Below are 20319 nucleotides of genomic sequence, written 5' to 3'. Positions count from 1 at the left end.
AAGCAACCACTTTGCATGGCCTTCATGGAGCTTACAAAAGCCTTCGACTCTGTGAACCATCATGCCCTCTGGCTGATTCTGTCAAAAATCGGCTGCACTGACAAATTCACTCAAGGGTACTGCGACTGCTGCATGCCAACGTGTCAGCAACAGTGCTCAGTAACAGTGGTAAAGGAACTAAACCCTTCAAGGTGGAAACGGGGGGGGGGGGGGGGGGGGGGGTTAAACAGTGCTGCGTCATTGTGCCCCCACGCAGTTTACAATCTTCATTGTTGCTATCCTCCACCTCACAGGCCAAAATCTTCCTCAGGGAGTCCAAATCCTGTACAGAGCAGACGGAAGCCTCTTCAGCCTCTCCACCACTTCCATCATGGAGCTCCAGGATGCAGATGACAACGCCATCACTGCCCACTCAGAAGAAGATCTACAGTGCATCCTGGATGCCTTCGCAAAGGCATACACGCTCCTGGATTTGGCCCTAAACGCAATAAAGATGCAAATCCTCCACCAACCACCACTTGCCAAGACAAATCTGGCACCAGCAATACATTTTGACGATACCATTCTCGAAAATGTGGATCACTTTCCCTACCTTTGCAACCTTCTTTCCTCCAAAGCTAATATCAACGCGGAAATATACCACCACCACCACCACTATAGCTATGCCAGTGGAGCCTTTGCCATATTGAGGAAAAAAGTCTTTGAAGATCGCGATATCCAGGTCAACAATAAACTCCCCTTCTAAAAGCCGTATTCTTCCCAACCTACTGTATGGGGCTGAAACCTGGACCACGTACAGTCAGCACCTTAAAGCCCTGGAGTCGCACCAACAAAGACGCCTCTGCAAAATCATGAGGATCAGTTGGGAAGACAGGCGCACCTACACCAGTGTCTTGGAGGACGCAAACATTAACAGCATCACCACTACCATCACTCCACAGCAGCTCAGATAGAGTGGCCACGTTTTTAGGATGCCCAACTCCCGACTCACAAACAGGGTCCTGTACTCCGAGCGAAACGCTGGACAGTGGGGTCCCCGGAGGACGGAAGAAGCCGCTACGAGGACAACATCAGCATGAACCTCAAGGAGTGGCACATCAACACCACCAACTGGGAGGACATTGGACAGGGACAGAACCACGTGGAGGAAGACCGTCCATGATGGCGTCAGACTCTACGAAAAGGATGACCGCCGTGCCGCAGAGGACAAGCAGCGACGACGAAAGGAGAGGCTGACCACCAAGAAGGCCCCAACCATCATCCACCACCATCACGTAACCCATGCCCACACTACAGCAGAATCTGCGACTCTCGGATCGGCCTCTTCAGCCATCTGACGATGCACAAACACGACCCACCAGGACAATCCACACTCGACCCCGAGTGATCGCCAATGATGATGATGATGGTGGTGGTGCGTGTGTGTGGGGAGCGGTGGTGCAGCGGTTAGCACGTTGGGCTACAAACCTGGAAGAGACCCGAGTTCTATCCCCGCTCACGGCCACCGACACCGGTGACGATTATCTGAACCGGTCATGGGCCTCCCTTAGGTCGACTCAGCCTTGTGGTGGCGGGGGGTAGGGTGGGGGGTAGTGTGGGGGTGGGTAGGGTGGGGGGGGGCGTGACTCACCAGAAGGGGGGCTCAGGGGGGGGGGGCCCATTAGGCCGTTGAGCGTCGTGACCCCATGCAGGAACGCTGGGGGGCCGCCCCCCCCTCCTGCAGCAGCCACGGCCGTCATCAGCGCCACCTGCTGCTGCTGCTGAGCCAGCTGCGGCCACCGTGGAGAGACAGAATGGTTGTTAACTCGTGGTGCACCTAGCCTGGCACAGGCGTCATCAGCACCACCTGCTGCTGCTGTTGCTGAGGCAACTGCGGCCACCGCGGAGAGACAGAGAGAGCAGTTGTTAACTCGCGGTGCACCTAGCCTGGCACAGGCGTCGCACGGCTGACGTTACTACTCGTTGGCAGCGGTGGCTATGCTGTTGCGTAGCCAACAGCGGTGCACATAGCCTAGCACAGATGTCATCACCGCCACCTTCTGCTGCTGCACCAGCTACGGCCACCGCGGGGAGACAGAGAGAAGGAGAGCAGTTGTTCACAAACAGTGGACAGAGAAAGCCCTGGAGATCCAGCAGCTGGCAGACTCCGGCGATACCAGAGACATCTTCAACGTCACCAAGGCAGTATACGGACCCAGTTACCGTGGCCTAAACCCCCTTCGCTCAAATGTTAGACAAAAGCTGCTGAAGGATGATGAATCAATAAAATTCCGTTGGAGAGAACACTGCAAAGAACTCACCCAACCGAAGTACAACCGTTGAGATGGAGTCATCGACCAAAATCCCTCAGTAACCCATAAAAAATGATAGGGAAGAACTACTCAGTATGCAGGAGTTACAAGTTGCCATCAGGAAGATGAGAAATAACAGGGCCGCTTGTCCCGATGGGATTCCAGCACCGGCACCCGCTGGACTCACGGCGGCGGCCGTGTGCGTGAACACCGTCCCGTAGGCCTCCGCCGTCCCGTAAGCCGCCAAGACGGCCGCGGCAGTGACGGCCCCCGGTGGTGGTGGCGGTGGTGCTGCGGCGGTGAGCTGCAGGGCGACCGCGCCGGCGGCCCCCAGCTGTTGGTGCAGGCGCCGGGCGCTGCGCTCGCGGTCACTGTCGGCGAACTTCACCACGAGGCTCGAGGAGGCGCCCTGCGGCACAACGACACCGTACCACCACCGTCGATGGCGTCATACTGTCGTCATTGAGGGCGTCATATCGCTGTCATCGTCGTCATGTGTGAGAGTGAGTGAATGTGAGAGTGTGAGTGAAAGTGAGAAAGTGAATGTGAGAGTGAGTGTGTAAGTATGAGTGAATGTGAGAGTGAGTAATTGAGTGTCTGAATGTGAGTGAATGTGAGTGAATGTGAGTGATGTGTGAGTGAATGTGAGAGTGAGTGAATGTGAGAGTGAGTGAATGTGAGAGTGAGTGAGTGCGTGTGTGTGAGTGAGTGTGTCCGGCAAAACAACCCCCTACCTCCTCGCGGTGCCGGACGGGCAACTCTGTCGTGGACAGTGCTGTGGGGGGAGGTCCAATTCCGATTGGCTCCTCCCCTCATGGCGTCTGTGTCTACCACAGTGGCTAAACGGGGGCTCTGGACGGGTGCGAGGGGCTGGTAACCCCTCCACCTTCAATTAATTACCACTAAACTACGAATACCAAATTTAGACAAAATTTAACTAATAAGCTTGTGCCGGAGGCCCCGGGGGGACAGTCGTCTATGACGTCTCCTGGCCAAACCCCAATTGGCGGAGCCAGGAGATTGAATCTCTACCCTCAGGGCTCCTCCAGAAACAACGAAAAGCCACTACGGATGGCCACGTGGAATGTTCGAACGCTCACTGCGGAAGAGAGGCTGTCACTCCTCTGTCGGGAGCTAGACCGGTACCGCCTGGATCTCTGTGGCATTCAGGAGGTCCGGTGGACCGGTTCTGGCTCCTGCCACCATGAGGGGTGGACAGTCCTCTACTCGGGGCAGCAGACTGCCAAACAACAGGGTGTGGCTCTTCTTTTGAACAAAATAATGAAGGGGGCGTGGGAGCGTGCGGTGAGGTGTGGGAAGCTATAAGCCCCAGGCTACTTTGGGCTCGCCTTCCCATCAACCGGAAGCGAGGAGTGGTGGTCGTGGTTACTTATTCCCCCACCGAAAACAAACATCCGTGGAGGGATGCAGGCAAAGCCGATGAGTCAGATGCCTTCTATGACCTCCTGTCACAGGTGCTGGCTAAAGTAGCCCCTCGGGATTGAGTCATCTTGTTGGGTGACTTCAATGCCCGAGTTGGTCATGATGCTGGCACCTGGTCTGGAGTGATTGGAGGGCATGGGCCAGATCAGCTCAATAACAACGGTAGGAGGCTGCTAGATTTTTGTGCAGCCAATGGGCTTGTAATTACCAACACGCTGTTCCGGCATCGGCGTATCCACACAACATCATGGATGCATGCCGGGTCCAAGCAAGGACATCTGCTGGACTACATAGTGACGGACCAGCGGATGCGAGCCCATCTCCTTGACACCAGGACCTACTGTGGAGCTGATCTGCCCTCTGACCATCGACTAGTAATCTGTAAGATGCGCCTGCCATTCTTCCACTCCGGCGGTGGGTATACACCCAGGAACCCATTCCAACCTAAAGTGGCCTGGTCTCAGTTATCTGATGAAAGTTGCAAGCGAGAATTTCATCATCGCTTGCGGCTGGGGTTGGCATCGTCCCCCACTCCTCCTGATGTCGAGGGTAAATGGGCGAGGTTTAGGACTGTGACTCATGCAGCTGCAATGGCTGCTTTGGGTACGCGGTCCAGACCTCCCCAGAGACCCTGGCTGACAGAGGAGGTGTTCAGGATGGTTGAGAAAAAGCAACAGGCCCACTGTCATCAGCTACAGAATCCCACATCAGAGAATGAGGAGGCTTACCGCAGCCTTCGCTCGGAGGTTCGGAAAGCCGTGAGGCGCTGCAAGGATGGGTGGTGGTCGCGGGTTGCTGAGGAGATGGAGTCTGCCTCAGTGGCCTGTGATCACAAATCTCTATTTAACTCCATCCAAAAAGTAACCTGCAGGGACACACCTATTACCATCATTAGGGGAAAAAATGGTGATCCAATCTCCGACCCCCAGGAACAGGTTTGCATATTTGCTGAGCATTTCTGTGAGGTCCTGGGGGAGGGGAAATCCCTTAGCCAGGAAAACATCGTGGCACAAAGTGGGGATGACCCTGCTGAGGCTACGGTGCCTCAAATATTGGAAGAAGTCACCCCCTGTGAGTGGCTGGCTGAGGTGCCATCTGTTGAGGAAGTACTGAAGGCGATCCGGAGTCTGAGACCAGGAAAGGCAGCGGGCAGAGATGATCTCCAAAGCGAAATGCTGAGGGAGGGTGGCGATTGTGCACAGACTGCCCTATATGACATCATAACAACAGTCTGGACCACTGGACAGGTTCCGCAGGATTGGAAGGATGCCCTGGTGGTCCCCCTCTTTAAGAAGGGGGACCGCACAAACTGTAACAACTACAGGGGCATCTCACTCCTCAGTGTGCCGGGAAAGGTCCTGGCAAGGATTATTCAACATCGCCTTGCTTGGCACGCTGAGGAGAGGCTTGCGGAGCCCCAATGCGGTTTCAGGAAAGGGCGGTCTTGCACGGATGCCATATTTTCTGTCCGTCTGCTACAGCAGAGGTGTAGGGAATTCCAGCAAGACCTACATCTCTGCTTTATCGACCTGGTCAAGGCCTATGATACCATCAGTAGGCCAGGGCTCTGGGTTGTTCTTCGTGCTTTTGGAGTACCCGACCCTTTGCTCACGATCATTAAGGACCTTCATGATGGTGAGCGGGCCCGGGTAAAACTACGTGGCTGATGATTTGGTAATAGCTGCTCATTCAGAGGAGGAGTTGGAGACGCTGCTGTTAAGACTGGAGCGTGCTACTAAGAGATGGGGCCTTACCATCAGCCCCAACAAAACTAAGCACCTGCCTGGGCATTTTGTACCATCGGACACTCCACCCCCACAACTCCCAATCGGTGATGGGGCAGTTGTGGAAAGAGTGGAGAGTTTCCCATACCTGGGCAGTGTGCTTAGACCGGCTCCAGTTTAACAGCAGAGGTTTCACTCCGAATCAGTCGAGCGGCAATATCTTTTCATCGGTTGCGTAATGCTGTGTGGAAGCTACCTGGTCTGTCGCTCCGCACTAAGCTTAAGGTCTTCTTGGCCACGGTCATTCCCTCCCTTCTCTACGCTTGCGAAACGTGGACCCCCCTAATGGAACAGCTTCGCCGGTTAGAAACATTTAGGCTGGCCTGCCTACGATCCATCCTGGGTTTAACCAGGCTGGATTGTGTGAGGAGCTCATAAATCCTAGAAAGATCTGGGCACGGTCCCATCGGTGAGCTCCTCCGGCAGGTAAGGCTGCGTTGGCTGGGTCATGTAGCCCGCATGCCCAGCCACCGCATGCCGAAACAGCTTTTGTTCGGCCGGATCGAGGGGGCTAAACGGGCGCGGCACGGGCAAGAGAAGAGATGGAGTGACGTGATACAGGAGGACGTGGAGCTGAGTGGACTTGCCGATGACTGGTACCAGCGGTGTCAAGATCGGCTCGTGAAGGACGCTACTGGGCAGTTGGAGGCAGTCGCCCTCCAACAACAACGGAGGGCGGAGGAGCGACGCTCACAACAACGAGCGGAGCGCCGGGTGGCTAAAGCACAGCAGGTTGGCACAGTAGGGGGCACAAGTGGTGCATCAGCCAGTCATTTCAGTTAGTCGACCCGTGGCACTTGGGTCTGTCCCGTGACCTCCTGCCAGCGGGCGTTCAACACTCCACGTGGCCTCAATGTGCACATGGCCTGGCACAAGCGTCGTGGTGACGTAACCGCCACTTAGTGGCGAATGGCGGTTGTTGTTGTTGTTGTTGTGAGCGAGGGTGAGTGAATGTGAGTAAATGTGATCGTGAGTGTGAGTGAATGTGAGTGAATGTGAGAGTGAGGGAGAGTGACGGAGAGTGAGTGGGTGAATGAACGTGAGAGCGAGTGAGTGCTTGTGTGAGTGAGTGCGTGTGTGAGCGAGTGCGTGTGTGAGTGAGTGAGTGTGAGCGAGGGTGAGTGGGTGAGCATGAGTGAGTGTGAGAGTGTGAGTGTGTGGGTGAGTGAGTGAGTAAATGTGAGTGAGCATGAGTGAGTGTGAGAGTGTGAGTGAAAGTGAGTGCGTGTGAGTGTGGGTGAGTGTGAGCGAGGGTGAGTGAGTGTGAGCGAGGGTGAATGAGTGTGAGCGAGCATGAGTGTGAGAGTGTGTGTGAATATGAGAGTGTGTGTGAATGTGAGAGTGTGTGTGAGGATGACTGAGTGAGAGCATGAATGTGTGTGTGAGTGAGTGAGTGTGAGCGGCTCCAGTTTAACAGAAAAGGTCTCACTCCGAATTAGTCGAGCGGTAATATCTTTTCATCGGTTGCATAACGCTGTGTGGAAGCTACATGGTCTGTCGCTCCACACTAAACTTCAGGTCTTCTTGGTGACGGTCATGCACTCCCTTCTCTACGCTTGCGAAACGTGGACCCCCCTAATGGAACATCTTCGCCGGTTAGAAACATTTAGGCTAGCCTGCCTACGATCCATCCTGGGTTTAACCAGGCTGGATTGTGTGAGCTCACAAATTTTTGAAAGATCTGGGCAAGGTCCCATCGGTGAGCTCCTCCGGCAGGCAAGGCTGCGTTGGCTGGGTCATGTAGCCCGCATGCCCAGCCACCGCATGCCGAAACAGCTTTTGTTCGGCCGGATCGAGGGGGCTAAACGGGCGCGGCACGGGCTAGAGAAGAGATGGAGTGATGTGGTACAGGAGGACGTGGAGCTGAGTGGACTTGCCGATGACTGGTACCAGCGGTGTCAAGATCGGCCTCTGTGGAGGAGGCTCGTGAAGGATGCTACTGGGCAGTTGGAGGCAGTCGCCCTCCAACAACAACGGAGGGCGGAGGAGCGACACTCACAACAACGAGCGGAGCGCAGGGTGGCTAAAGTACAGCAGGTTGGCACAGTAGGGGGCACAGGTGGTGCATCAGCCAGTCATCTCAGTCATCTTAGTCGACCCGTGGCACTTGGGTCTGCTCCGTGACCTCCTGCCAGCGGGTGTTCGACACTCCACGTGGCCTCAATGTGCACATGGCCTGGCACAAGCGTCGTGATGACGTCACCGCCACTTAGTGGTGAATGGCGGTTGTTGTCAGCGAGGGTGAGTGAGTGTGAGCGAGGGTGAGTGAGCTTGAGTATGTAAGTGTGAGTGAATGAGCATGAGTGAGTGAGTGTGAGCGAGGGTGAGTGAGTATGTAAGTGTGAGTGAATGAGCATGAGTGAGTGTGAGCGAGGGTGAGTGAGTGTGTAAGTGTGAGTGAGTGAGCATGAGTGAGTGAGTGTGAGCGAGGGTGAGTGAGTGTGTAAGTGTGAGTGAGTGAGCATGAGTGAGTGAGTGTGAGCGAGGGTGAGTGAGTGTGTAAGTGTGAGTGAGTGAGCATGAGTGAGTGAGTGTGAGCGAGGGTGAGTGAGTGTGTAAGTGTGAGTGAGTGAGCATGAGTGTGAGAGTCACCGGCATAGTCTGGCTCAGGTGCAGGGCTCCGATGGCTGTGTGCGCCTCGGCGTGAGAGGAGAACTTGACAAACGCACAGCCTGCAGCAGCAGCAGCAGCACGCGGAGTAGGAGAGTGAACGAGAATGATTGAGAATGAGTTAAAGAGTGAGCGAGTGATAGTGGGCGAGTCAATGGATGAGTGAGAGAGTGAGCGAGCGAGCGCGTGCAAGCACAGGGCGTGTTTCGCTTTAGCGTTAAATTGCTCGTTCAGCGAAAACTCGTTAAACAAGCACTCCCATGTTTAAGGCAGAGTTACGTCTCAGCCCCAAACATTTTCCACTGTTGAATAACCTTTTTTTACGTGAGATATATGAAACTACAATTTAAATTTTTTGTAATAAAACATCAAATGGAACACTTGCCACACACGATCTAGCACGGTTGGCTACGTACGGTGCTAAATAAGTTGAACATACATACTACACTATACACTACAATGCACTACACTATACACTACACCACTATACCACATTTAAAACAATGTTTTTGTGTTTAAGTTTGTTGTTCATCCCCCCGCACCTCCGATTAGCACAATTGGCTACATACGGTGCAAAATAAGTTCAACGTACATGTACGTACATGTACATGTAGGTGTCTGGCATTGATGTTGTTTGAAGGGCAGATGGCGTTAGTGGGTGGAGAAGCAGGGCCGTGCAGGGCCGCCGGTTCAAAATATTACTCGCGACTGATGTTAGCCGTGGCTGGGAATAGAACCAGGGTCCCTGGGGTTAATAGCCACGATGGCGGGGATACAGGGTAGAGCGCGAATTCCAGTTCTCATGAGCGTCTGTGGTTAATTAGCGGAGCCACCTACCCCATGCACCCCACCGACCCCTCCCCCCATGCACCCCACCGACCCCTCCCCCCATGCACCCCACCGACCCCTCCCCCATGCACCCCACCGACCCCTCCCCCCATGCACCCCACCGACCCCTCCCCCCATGCACCCCACCGACCCCTCCCCCCATGCACCCCACCGACCCCTCCCCCCATGCACCCCACCAACCCCTCCCCCCATGCACCCCACCGACCCCTCCCCCCATGCACCCCACCGACCCCTCCCCCCATGCACCCCACCGACCCCTCCCCCATGCACCCCACCGACCCCCTCCCCCCATGCACCCCACCGACCCCTCCCCCCATGCACCCCACCGACCCCTCCCCCCATGCACCCCACCGACCCCTCCCCCCATGCACCCCACCGACCCCTCCCCCATGCACCCCACCGACCCCCTCCCCCCATGCACCCCACCGACCCCTCCCCCCATCCACCCCACCGACCCCTCCCCCCATGCACCCCACCGACCCCTCCCCCATGCACCCCACCGACCCCTCCCCCCATGCACCCCACCGACCCCTCCCCCCATGCACCCCACCGACCCCTCCCCCCATGCACCCCACCGACCCCTCCCCCCATGCACCCCACCGACCCCTCCCCCCATGCACCCCACTGACCCCTCCCCCCATGCACCCCACCCACCCCTCCCCCCCATGCACCCCACCGACCCCTCCCCCCATGCACCCCACCGACCCCTCCCCCCATGCACCCCACCGACCCCTCCCCCCATGCACCCCACCGACTCATTACAGAGCCACCACGAGGCCCCCTCCCCCACACAACGAATGACGCGGGGCGCGCTGCTCGACCAACAGCTGCGGGCCGCAGTGCGCCCCCTGCCGCCGCCGCCACTCGCTAAACGAACATTTCGCTATTTTGTTGAACAACTTGGTCTGAAATCAACAATGGTCGTTAAACGAGACGCGGTTGCACGAGTGTAAGCGAGCGAGCGAATGTATTAGTGCGCTTGCGAGTATGAGCATAAGTGATTGAGCGAGAGTGAGCGAGCATGACTGTGAGTGAACGCGTGAGTGAGCGAGCATGACTGAGCGAGTGAACGCGTGCGTGAACGCGTGAGTGAGTGAACGCGAGTGAGTGAGCGAGCATGACTGTGAGTGAACGCGTGAGTGAGCGAGCATGACTGAGTGAACGCATGAGTGAGCGAGCATGACTGTGAGTGAACGCATGAGTGAGCGAGCATGACTGTGAGTGAACGCATGAGTGAGCGAGCATGACTGTGAGTGAACGCATGAGTGAGCGAGCATGACTGTGAGTGAACGCGTGAGTGAGGGAGCATGACTGAGTGAGCGAGTGAACGCGTGCGTGAACGCGTGAGTGAGTGAGCGAGCATGACTGTGCGTGAACGCGTGAGTGAGTGAGTGAACGCATGAGTGAGTGAGTGAGCGGATTACCCTTGCTGACCCCGTCAGGTCCCCTGAGAACGGTGCACTCCTCCAGCACCCCGAAGGGCTGGAAGAGGCGGCGAACTTCCCCCTCGGCCTGCTGCTTACCCAGCATGCCCACAAACAGCTTCCTGTCTGCACACGCAGACACACGCACACAATGAGCAAGATCCCCCCGTGAAGCCTCCAACAGACTGTTGGGGCAAGTGTACTCATTGGGGTGTTACTCATTGGAGGCTCAGCCGATCTAGGGGAGGCCCGGGACCGGTTCGGATATCAGTCAGTGGTATTGGTGGCCGTGAGCAGGAATCGAACTTGGATGCGCCGGATTTATACGCAGTGCGCCAACCTCTGCGCCCCACTCAGACGCATACGTTAGTGACGATTATCTGAACCGGCCCTGGGCCTCCCCTAGGTCGACTCTGCCTCAAATGAGTACCTGGTGCGGTGTGTAATAAACATCACCATTGGGGAGACAAAGGAGGCCGGACGAGGGGGTGAGTGTGAGAGGGGGTGAGTGAGAGAGGGGGTGAGTGAGAGGGGGTGAGTGAGAGGGGGTGAGTGAGAGGGGGAGAGTGAGAGGGGGTGAGTGAGTGAGAGTGAGAGAGGGTGTGAGTGAGAGAGGGGGTGAGTGAGAGAGCGAGCGTGAGAGTGAGAGAGGGTGAGAGAGGGGGTGAGTGAGAGTGTGAGCGTGTGAGAGAGAGAGGGTGAGAGTGAGAGAGGGTGAGGGTGAGAGAGGGTGAGTGAGTGAGAGGGGGTGAGTGAGAGAGAGTGAGAAGAGGGGGTGAGTGAGAGGGGGTGAGAGAGGGTGAGAGTGAGAGTGGGGGTGAGTTAGAGAGAGTGAGAGAGGGTGAGAGTGAGAGAGGGTGAGAGTGAGAGAGGGTGAGTGAGAGGGGGTGAGTGAGAGAGAGTGAGAAGAGGGGGTGAGAGAGAGAGTGAGAGTGGGGGTGAGTGAGAGAGAGTGAGAGAGGGTGAGAGTGAGAGAGGGTGAGTGAGAGGGGGTAAGTGAGAGGGAGTGAGTGAGACGGGGTGAGTGAGAGAGAGTGAGAGTGGGGGTGAGTGAGAGAGGGGGTGAGTGAGAGAGGGGGTGAGTGAGAGAGGGGGTGAGTGAGAGAGGGAGTGTTGAGAGGGGATGAGAGTGAGAGAGGGGGTGAGTGAGAGTACGATCGTGTGAGGGTGGGCGGGGGAGAGTGCACGAGACTCACCTCCTCTGCTCTCACTGTCTGCAGGCTTCACCTGAATGGGCCGAGTCATCTGAATACAATGGAGAGAGGTGGGAGAGAGGTGGGAGAGCGATTACGGTAGAGTTCGCGCTCAAAACAGGGGATGCTCTGAGGTCAAATCGGAGGCACAGGCGCAGCCCTGCAAGCGCACGCCCAGGTCACTACTGCTGGAAGGGGTCTCCTCTAACAGGGGGTCGGGGTAGCTCTCACACGTGGGGGGTTATTGGCCTACTCTTCCCACGCCGACCTGACGTGTACCCACACTTTACCCACCATTTCGTACTGCTGGGGGGGGTGGGGTGGGGGGGGACGGTTCAGATCCAGCTCCACCTGCGTGGGCAGGGCCCACAGGGGAGGGGCCACGGGGGAGGGGCCACGGGGGAGGGGCCAGGGGGGAGGGGCCACGGGGGAGGGGGGAGGGGCCACGGGGGAGTGGAGGAGGGGTCATGGGGGTTGTGGGGGAGGGGCAACAGAGTTTAGGGAGGAAATTGTGTTTCCAGGGCAACCCTCCGGCCTGGTTGTCATGGTAACATTGCTTTAGCGGGTGAATCCAGACTCGCCTTATGAGTACTGCTACTACAGCTCCGCTGCTACCGTGGTGCGTGTCTGTGTGTGTGAGAGAAGAGATGACGAGTACCAGCGGTGTCAAGATCGGCCTCCGTGGATGAGGAGAAGCAGGTTCGTGAACTATGGATGCTACAGCGCAGTTGGAGGCAGTCGCCCTCCAGCAACAACGGAGGGCAGAGGAGCGACGCTCACAACGAGCGGAGCACCGAGCGGCTTAAACGCAGCAAGTTGGCACAGTAGGGGGCACAGCTGATGTATGGGCCAGTCATCTCAGTCATCTCATTCAGTCAACCCATGGCACCTGCTGGGTCTGCCGCGTGACCCCCTGCCAGCGGGCGTTCGACACTCCACGTGGCCTCAAGGTGCACATGGCCTGGCACAAGCGTCGTGGTGACGTCACCGCCACTTAGTGGCGAATGGCGGTTGTTGTTACGTGTGTGTATGTGTGGCAAAACAACCCCCTACCTCCTCGCGGTGCCGGACGGGCAACTCTGTCGTGGACAGTGCTGTGGGGGGAGTTCCAATTTTGATTGGCTCCTCCCCTCATGGCATATGTGTCCACCACAGGGGCTAAACGGGGGCTCTGGACGGGTGCGAGGGGCTGGTAACCCCTCCACCTTCAATTAATTACCACAAAACCACGAATTAAAGTGAAATATGTAACAACTAAGCTTGTGCCGGAGGCCTCGGGGGGCCAGGCGTCTATGACGTCTCCTGGCCAAACCCCAATTGGCGGAGCCAGGAGATTGAATACCTACCCTCGGGGCTACTCCAGAAACAACGAAAAGCCACTACGGGTGGCCACGTGGAATGTTCGAACGCTCACTGCAGAGGAGAGGCTGCCACTCCTCTGTCGGGAGCTGGACCGGTACCGCCTGGATCTATGCGGCATTCAGGAGGTCCGGTGGACCGGCTCTGGCTCCTGCCACCATGAGGGGTGGACAGTCCTCTACTCGGGGCAGCAGACTGCCAAACAACAGGGTGTGGGTCTTCTTTTGAACAAAAGAATGAAGGGGGCGTGGGAGCGTGGCGGTGAGGTGTGGGAAGCTGTAAGCCCCAGGCTACTTTGGGCTCGCCTTCCCATCAACCGGAGGCGAGGAATGGTGGTCGTGGTTACTTATGCCCCCACCGAAGATGAACATCCGTGGAGGGATGCAGGCAAAGCCGATGAGTCAGATGCCTTCTATGACCTCCTGTCACAGGTGCTGGCTAAAGTGGCCACTCGGGATAGAGTCATCATGTTGGGTGACTTCAATGCCCGAGTTGGTCATGATACTGGCACCTGGTCTGGAGTGATTGGAGGGCATGGGCCAGATCAGCTCAATAACAACGGTAGGAGGCTGCTAGATTTTTGTGCAGCCCATGGGCTTGTAATTACCAACACGCTGTTCCGGCATCGGCGCATCCACACAACATCATGGATGCATGCCGGGTCCAAGCAAGAACATCTGCTGGACTACATAGTGACGGACCAGCGAATGCGAGCCCATGTCCTTGACACCAGGACCTACCGTGGAGCTGATCTGCCCTCTGACCATCGACTAGTCATCTGTAAGATGCGCCTGCCATTCTTCCACTCCGGTGGTGGGTGTACACCCAGGACCCCATTCCAACCTAAAGTGGCCTGGTCTCAGTTATCTGATGAAAGTTGCAAGCGAGAATTTCATCATCGCTTGCGGCTGGGATTGGCATCGTCCCCGACTCCTCCTGATGTCGAGGGTAAATGGGCGAGGTTTAGGACTGTGACTCATGCAGCTGCAATGGCTGCTTTGGGTACGCGGTCCAGACCTCCCCAGACACCCTGGATGACAGAGGAGTTGTTCAGGATGGTTGAGAAAAAGCGACAGGCCCACTGTCATCGGCTACAGAATCCCACGTCAGAGAATGAGGAGGCTTACCGCAGCCTTCGCTCGGAGGTTCGGAGAGCCGTGAGGCGCTGCAAGGATGGGTGGTGGTCGCGGGTTGCTGAGGAGATGGAGTCTGCCTCAGTGGCCCGTGATCACAAATCGCTATTTAACTCCATCAAAAAAGTAACCTGCAGCGCCACACCTATTACCATCATTAGGGGAAAAAACGGTGATCCAATTTCCGACCCCCAGGAACAGGTTCGCAGATTTGCTGAGCATTTCTGTGAGGTCCTGGGGGAGGGAAAATCCCACAGCCAGGAAAACATCGTGGCACAAAGTGAGGATAACCCTGCTGAGGCTGCGGTGCCTCAAATATTGGATGAAGTCACCCCCTGTGAGTGGCTGGCTGAGGTGCCATCTGCTGAGGAAGTATTGAAGGCGATCCGGAGTCTGAGACCAGGAAAGGCAGCGGGCAGAGATGATCTCCCAAGCGAAATGCTGAGGGAGGGTGGCGTTTGTGCACAGACTGCCCTATATGACATCATAACAACAGTCTGGACCACTGGACGGGTTCCGCAGGATTGGAAGGATGCCCTGGTGGTCCCCCTTTTTAAGAAGGGGGACCGCACAGACTGTAACAACTACAGGGGCATCTCACTCCTCAGTGTGCCGGGAAAGGTCCTGGCAAGGATTATTCAGCATCGCCTTGCCAGGCACGCTGAGGAGAGGCTTGCGGAGCCCCAATGCGGTTTCAGGAAAGGGCGGTCCTGCACAGATGCCATATTTTCTGTCCGTCTGCTACAGCAGAGGTGTAGGGAATTCCAACAAGACCTACATCTCTGCTTTATTGACCTGGTCAAGGCCTATGATACCATCAGTAGGCCTGGGCTCTGGGTCGTTCTTCGTGCTTTTGGGGTACCTGACCCTCTGCTCACGATCATTAAGGACCTTCATGATGGTGAGCGGGCCCGGGTAAAACTACGTGGCCGGGAGTCAGAGCCATTCCCTGTACACCTTGGGGTGCGACAGGGATGTCCTCTGGCTCCCACATTATTTAACATCTATTTTGACCACGTAGTTCGTGAAGCCTTCAATAGCTGTACCGGGGGAATCTCCATATGGTACAGATATAATGGGAGGCTAATCGATGCCCGGGTGCGGTCAAGGGATGGCTCCCTATTGCTCAACCACGTTATGTATGCTGATGACTTGGTAATAGCTGCTCAGTCAGAGGAGGAGTTGGAGACGCTGCTGCTGAGACTGGAGCGTGCCACTAAGAGGTGGGGCCTTACCATCAGCCCCACCAAAACTAAGCACCTGCCTGGGTATTTTGTACCATCGGACACTCCACCCCCACAACTCCCAATCGGTGATGGGGCAGTTGTGGAGAGAGTGGAGAGTTTCCCATACCTGGGCAGTGTGCTTATGACTGGCTCCAGTTTAACAGCAGAGGTCTCACTCCGAATCAGTCGAGCGGCAATATCTTTTCATCGGTTGCGTAACGCTGTGTGGAAGCTACCTGGTCTGTCGCTCCGCACTAAGCTTCAGGTCTTCTCGGCCACGGTCATTCCCTCCCTTCTCTACGCTTGCGAAACGTGGACCCCCCTAATGGAACATCTTCGCCGGTTAGAAACATTTAGGCTGACCTGCCTACGATCCATCCTGGGTTTAACCAGACTGGATTGTGTGAGGAGCTCACAAATCCTTGAAAGATCTGGGCAGGGTCCCATCGGTGAGCTCCTCCGGCAGGCAAGGCTGCGATGGCTGGGTCATGTAGCCCGCATGCCCAGCCACCGCATGCCGAAACAGCTTTTGTTTGGCCGGATTGAGGGGGCTAAGCGGGCGCGGCACGGGCTAGAGAAGAGATGGAGTGATGTGGTACAGGAGGACGTGGAGCTGAGTGGACTTGCCGATGACTGGTACCAGCGGTGTCAAGATCGGCCTCTGTGGAGGAGGCTCGTGAAGGATGCTACTGGGCAGTTGGAGGCAGTCGCCCTCCAACAACAACGGAGGGCGGAGGAGCGACGCTCACAACAGCGAGCGGAGCGCCGGGTGGCTAAAGCACAGCGGGTTGGCACAGTAGGGGGCACAGGTGGTGCATCAGCCAGTCATCTCAGTCAGTCGACCCGTGGCACCTGGGTCTGCCCCGTGACCTCCTGCCAGCGGGCGTTCGACACTTCACGTGGCCTCAGGGTGCACATAGCCTGGCACAAGCGTCGTGGTGACGTCACCGCCACTTAGTGGCGAATGGCGGTTGTTGTTGTTGTTGTATGTATGTATGTTTGTGTATGTATGTTTATGTATATGTGTATGTATGTGTGTGTATGTATGTGTGTGTATGTATGTGTATGTGTGTATGTATGCTTGTGTATGTGTGTATGGATGTGTGTGTATGTGTGTATGCATGTTTATGTATGTGTGTATGTATGTTTATGTATGTGTGTATGTTTGTGTATGTGTGTATGCATGTTTGTGTATGTGTGTATGTATGTCTATGTATGTGTGTATGCATGTTTATGTATGTGTGTATGTATGTATTTGTGTATGTATGTGTATATGTATGTGTGTATGGATGTGTGTGTATGTGTGTATGCATGTGTATGTATGTGTGTATGTGTGTATGTATGTTTATGTATGTGTGTATGTATGTGTGTATGTATGTGTATATGTATGTGTGTATGTATGTGTATATGTATGTGTGTGTATGTGTGTATGGATGTGTGTGTATGTGTGTATGGATGTGTGTGTATGTGTGTATGCATGTGTATGTATGTGTGTATGTGTGTGTATGTGTGTATGTATGTTTGTGTATGTGTGTATGTATGTGTGTGTATGTATGTGTGTGTATGTGTGTATTGGTTCTCTCACCCCAGGTAGCGTCTTCTGTTCATGCAGCGCGGTTTGCGCTTTTATTGCAGATTCCCTTGAGCAGTATGTGAGAAAGGCGCACCCTGACACAACAACAACAACACAACAATAACAAAACAACAATGACAACAATATGAACAACAACATAACAATAACAACAGCAATGACAACAAGAACAACAACACAACAATAACATACAACAATGTAACGACAATAATAACAACACAATAAGAAAAATAACAAGGACAACAACAATCACAACAACACACCAACAAGAACAACACAACAACAATAATAGCAACCATGTCAACTCGTAAGGCAGCACCGACACTGTCACACAGGGGTCACCCATCGTTCTCGTAGGGAGAGAGAGGACGACTCAGAGAGAGAGGACGACTCAGAGAGAGAGGACGACTCAGAGAGAGAGAGAGGACGACTCAGAGAGGACGACTCAGAGAGAGAGAGAGGACGACTCAGAGAGAGAGGACGACTCAGAGAGAGAGGACGACTCAGAGAGAGAGAGGACGACTCAGAGAGAGAGGACGACTCAGAGAGAGGACGACTCAGAGAGAGAGAGGACGACTCAGAGAGAGAGGACGACTCAGAGAGAGAGAGAGGACAACTCAAAGAGAGAGAGGACGACTCAGAGAGAGAGAGTACGACTCAGGGACAGAGAGAGGACGACTCAGAGAGGGAGGGCGACTCAGAGAGAGAGGACGACTCAGAGAGAGAGGACGACTCAGAGAGAGAGAGAGGACGACTGAGAGAGAGAGGACGACTCAGAGAGAGAGGACGACTCAGAGAGAGAGGACGACTCAAAGAGAGAGGACGACTCAGAGAGAGAGGACGACTCAGAGAGAGAGAGGACGACTCAGAGAGAGGGCGACTCAGAGAGAGAGGACGACTCAGAGAGAGAGGACGACTCAGAAAGAGAGGACAACTCAGAGAGAGAGAGGACGACTCAGAGAGAGGGCGACTCAGAGAGAGAGGACGACTCAGAGAGAGAGGACGACTCAGAGAGAGAGGACGACTCAGAGAGAGAGGACGACTCAGAGAGAGAACGACTCAAAGAGAGAGGACGACTCAGAGAGAGAGAGGACGACTCAGAGAGAGGACGACTCAGAGAGAGGACGACTCAGAGAGAGAGGACGACTCAGGGAGAGAGGACGACTCAGAGAGAGAGGACGACTCAGAGAGAGAGAGGACGACTCAGAGAGAGAGAGGACGACTCAGAGAGAGAGGACGACTCAGAGAGAGGACGACTCAGAGAGAGAGGACGACTCAGAGAGAGAGGACGACTCAGAGAGAGAGGACGACTCAGAGAGAGAAGACGACTCAGAGAGAGAGGACGACTCAGAGAGAGAGAGGATGACTCAGAGAGAGAGGACGACTCAGAGAGAGGACGACTCAGAGAGAGGACGACTCAGAGAGAGGGGACGACTCAGAGAGAGAGAAAGGGGACGACTCAGAGAGAGAGGACGACTCAGAGAGAGAGGACGACTCAGAGAGAGGACGACTCAGAGAGAGAGGACGACTCAGAGAGAGAGGACGACTCAGAGAGAGAGGACGACTCAGAGAGAGAGGACGACTCAGAGAGAGAGAGGACGACTCAGAGAGAGAGGACGACTCAGAGAGAGAGGACGACTCAGAGAGAGAGGACGACTCAGAGAGAGAGAGGACGACTCAGAGAGAGAGGACGACTCAGAGAGAGAGGACGACTCAGAGAGAGGACGACTCAGAGAGAGAGGACGACTCAGAGAGAGAGGACGACTCAGAGAGAGAAGACGACTCAGAGAGAGAGGACGACTCAGAGGCTCCAGGAGGAGGAACCACAGACGAGGAGCGGGAAGGCAGCAGCAGTCACGTGGTGGTGGTGGTGGTGAGGAGCCCTCTCTATATTCTCAAGGTGGTATCGGCACAGTCAATGAGAGGTTTATACACGTGGGGGTGGAAACCGGAGCACACGGAGAAACCCCACACGTATGAGCGAGGGGGAAACACTCGATGCCTATACAGACGGAACAGGTGGAGTCATTGTTGCTGTAACCGCCTTCTCCTGGCAGGGGAACAGCTCCTCTTGGACGCCCGTCCACGGCGAGAAGGGAGGAAGTTTCACAACAGCACCGCCTTTGTGATTCACCACCCCCCCCCCCTCCGCTACTGCCTCCACGACGATGGATGTTTACAAGCCGCATAAATAAAACCCAAAGACAAAGATCCACCGTATGGCCTCCAACGGTATGTTGGAACAAGTGTTGTTAGCGAGTAGCAGCACCTATGAAAGCCGACAGGGGGTGGGTGGCCAGCACAGCGCCCGACCCGAGTAGCGATGTTTACACACGGAACCAGGTACTCACTTGAGGCTGAGTCGATCTAGGGAGGCTCATGACCGGTTCAGATAATCGTCACTGGTGTTGGCCGTGAGCAAGAATGGAACTCGGGTCGCTGGGTTCGTAGCGCAGCGCGCTAACCGCTACACTACCGCTCTCCACCCACACTCACCCACCAAAACACTCACCCACCAAAACACTCACCCACCAAAACACTCACCCACCAAAACACTCACCCTTGTGCAGCCCCGTGTGTATGTCCTTGAGTACGGTGAGTTCACACTCACCCACACGCATCCACACCCACTCTCACTCACCCACACGCATCCACACCCACTCTCACTCACCCACACTCACTGACCCACCCACACCGACCCACACACCCGCTGACCCACCCACACCTACTTTCACTCACCCACCCACACTCACCCACACTCAACCACCCTCACTCACCCTTGTGCAGCCCCGTGTATCTGTCCTTGAGCACGCTGAGCTCGCGGATGGCTCCGAACTCGCTGAAGATCGGCCCCAGCTCCGCCTCGCCCAGGTGCCTGGGGATCTGTCCCACGAAGAGCTTCACGGCGTGCCCATCGCTCGCCGCCTCCCGTGGGGAGGGGGCCCCCAGCAGCCCCCCAGCGGAGGCGCCGTTCACCGGGCTGTTGACGCAGCTGTTGCTGTTGTTGCTGTTATTGTTGTTGTTGTTGCAGGCACCGGGCATCGCGACCCCCCGCCCCCCACAGACCCTCACCTCTCCAAGCGAAGCACTCGGGGTTAAGAAGAGCACGAATATCGCGATACCCGGGGAGGCGAGTGTGAGTATCTGTGAGTGAGTGTGAGTATCTGTGAGTGAGTGTGAGTATCTGTGAGTGAGTGTGAGTGAGTGTCTGTGAGTGAGTGTTAGTGAGTGTGAGTATCTGTGAGTGAGTGTGAGTGAGTATCTGTGAGTGTGAGTGAGCGTCTGTGAGTGTCTGTGAATGAGTGAGTGTGAGTATCTGTGAGTGAGTGTGAGTGAGTGTCTGTGAGTGTCTGTGAATGAGTGAGTGTGAGTATCTGTGAGTGAGTGTGAGTGAGCGTCTGTGAGTGTCTGTGAAT

The 20319-nt window shown here is 55.7% G+C and overlaps 1 protein-coding gene across 3 annotated transcripts in view; it reads right to left on the bottom strand.

The window, feature by feature from the left end:
- Positions 1-19945, bottom strand: part of LOC116955057 (CUGBP Elav-like family member 3-A) — a 40962-nt gene extending 21017 nt beyond the window's left edge. For 2 of the 3 annotated variants that reach the window (XM_076052775.1, XM_076052776.1), the window contains exons 1-7: positions 19681-19945; positions 16898-16980; positions 11598-11646; positions 10402-10527; positions 8111-8190; positions 2479-2700; positions 1631-1769 (exon numbers count right to left, since the gene is read on the bottom strand). In XM_076052775.1, coding sequence (XP_075908890.1) covers positions 1631-1769; positions 2479-2700; positions 8111-8190; positions 10402-10527; positions 11598-11646; positions 16898-16980; positions 19681-19945 — 964 coding nt within the window. Of the gene's footprint in view, positions 1-1630; positions 1770-2478; positions 2701-8110; positions 8191-10401; positions 10528-11597; positions 11647-16897; positions 16981-19463; positions 19476-19680 lie in introns of those variants that run through there. The other variant, XM_076052777.1, reaches the window with a different exon arrangement.
- Between the last annotated feature and the right edge of the window lie 374 nt (positions 19946-20319).

Source organism: Petromyzon marinus, chromosome 57 (genome assembly GCF_048934315.1).
Source record: "Petromyzon marinus isolate PM22_M1 ecotype Great Lakes invasive population chromosome 57, UKy_Petmar_22M1.pri1.0, whole genome shotgun sequence".
NCBI classification, from domain to species: domain Eukaryota; kingdom Metazoa; phylum Chordata; class Hyperoartia; order Petromyzontiformes; family Petromyzontidae; genus Petromyzon; species Petromyzon marinus.
The sequence above is the reverse complement of the archived record's forward strand: the minus strand, read 5'-3'. Positions and strand labels throughout refer to the sequence as shown.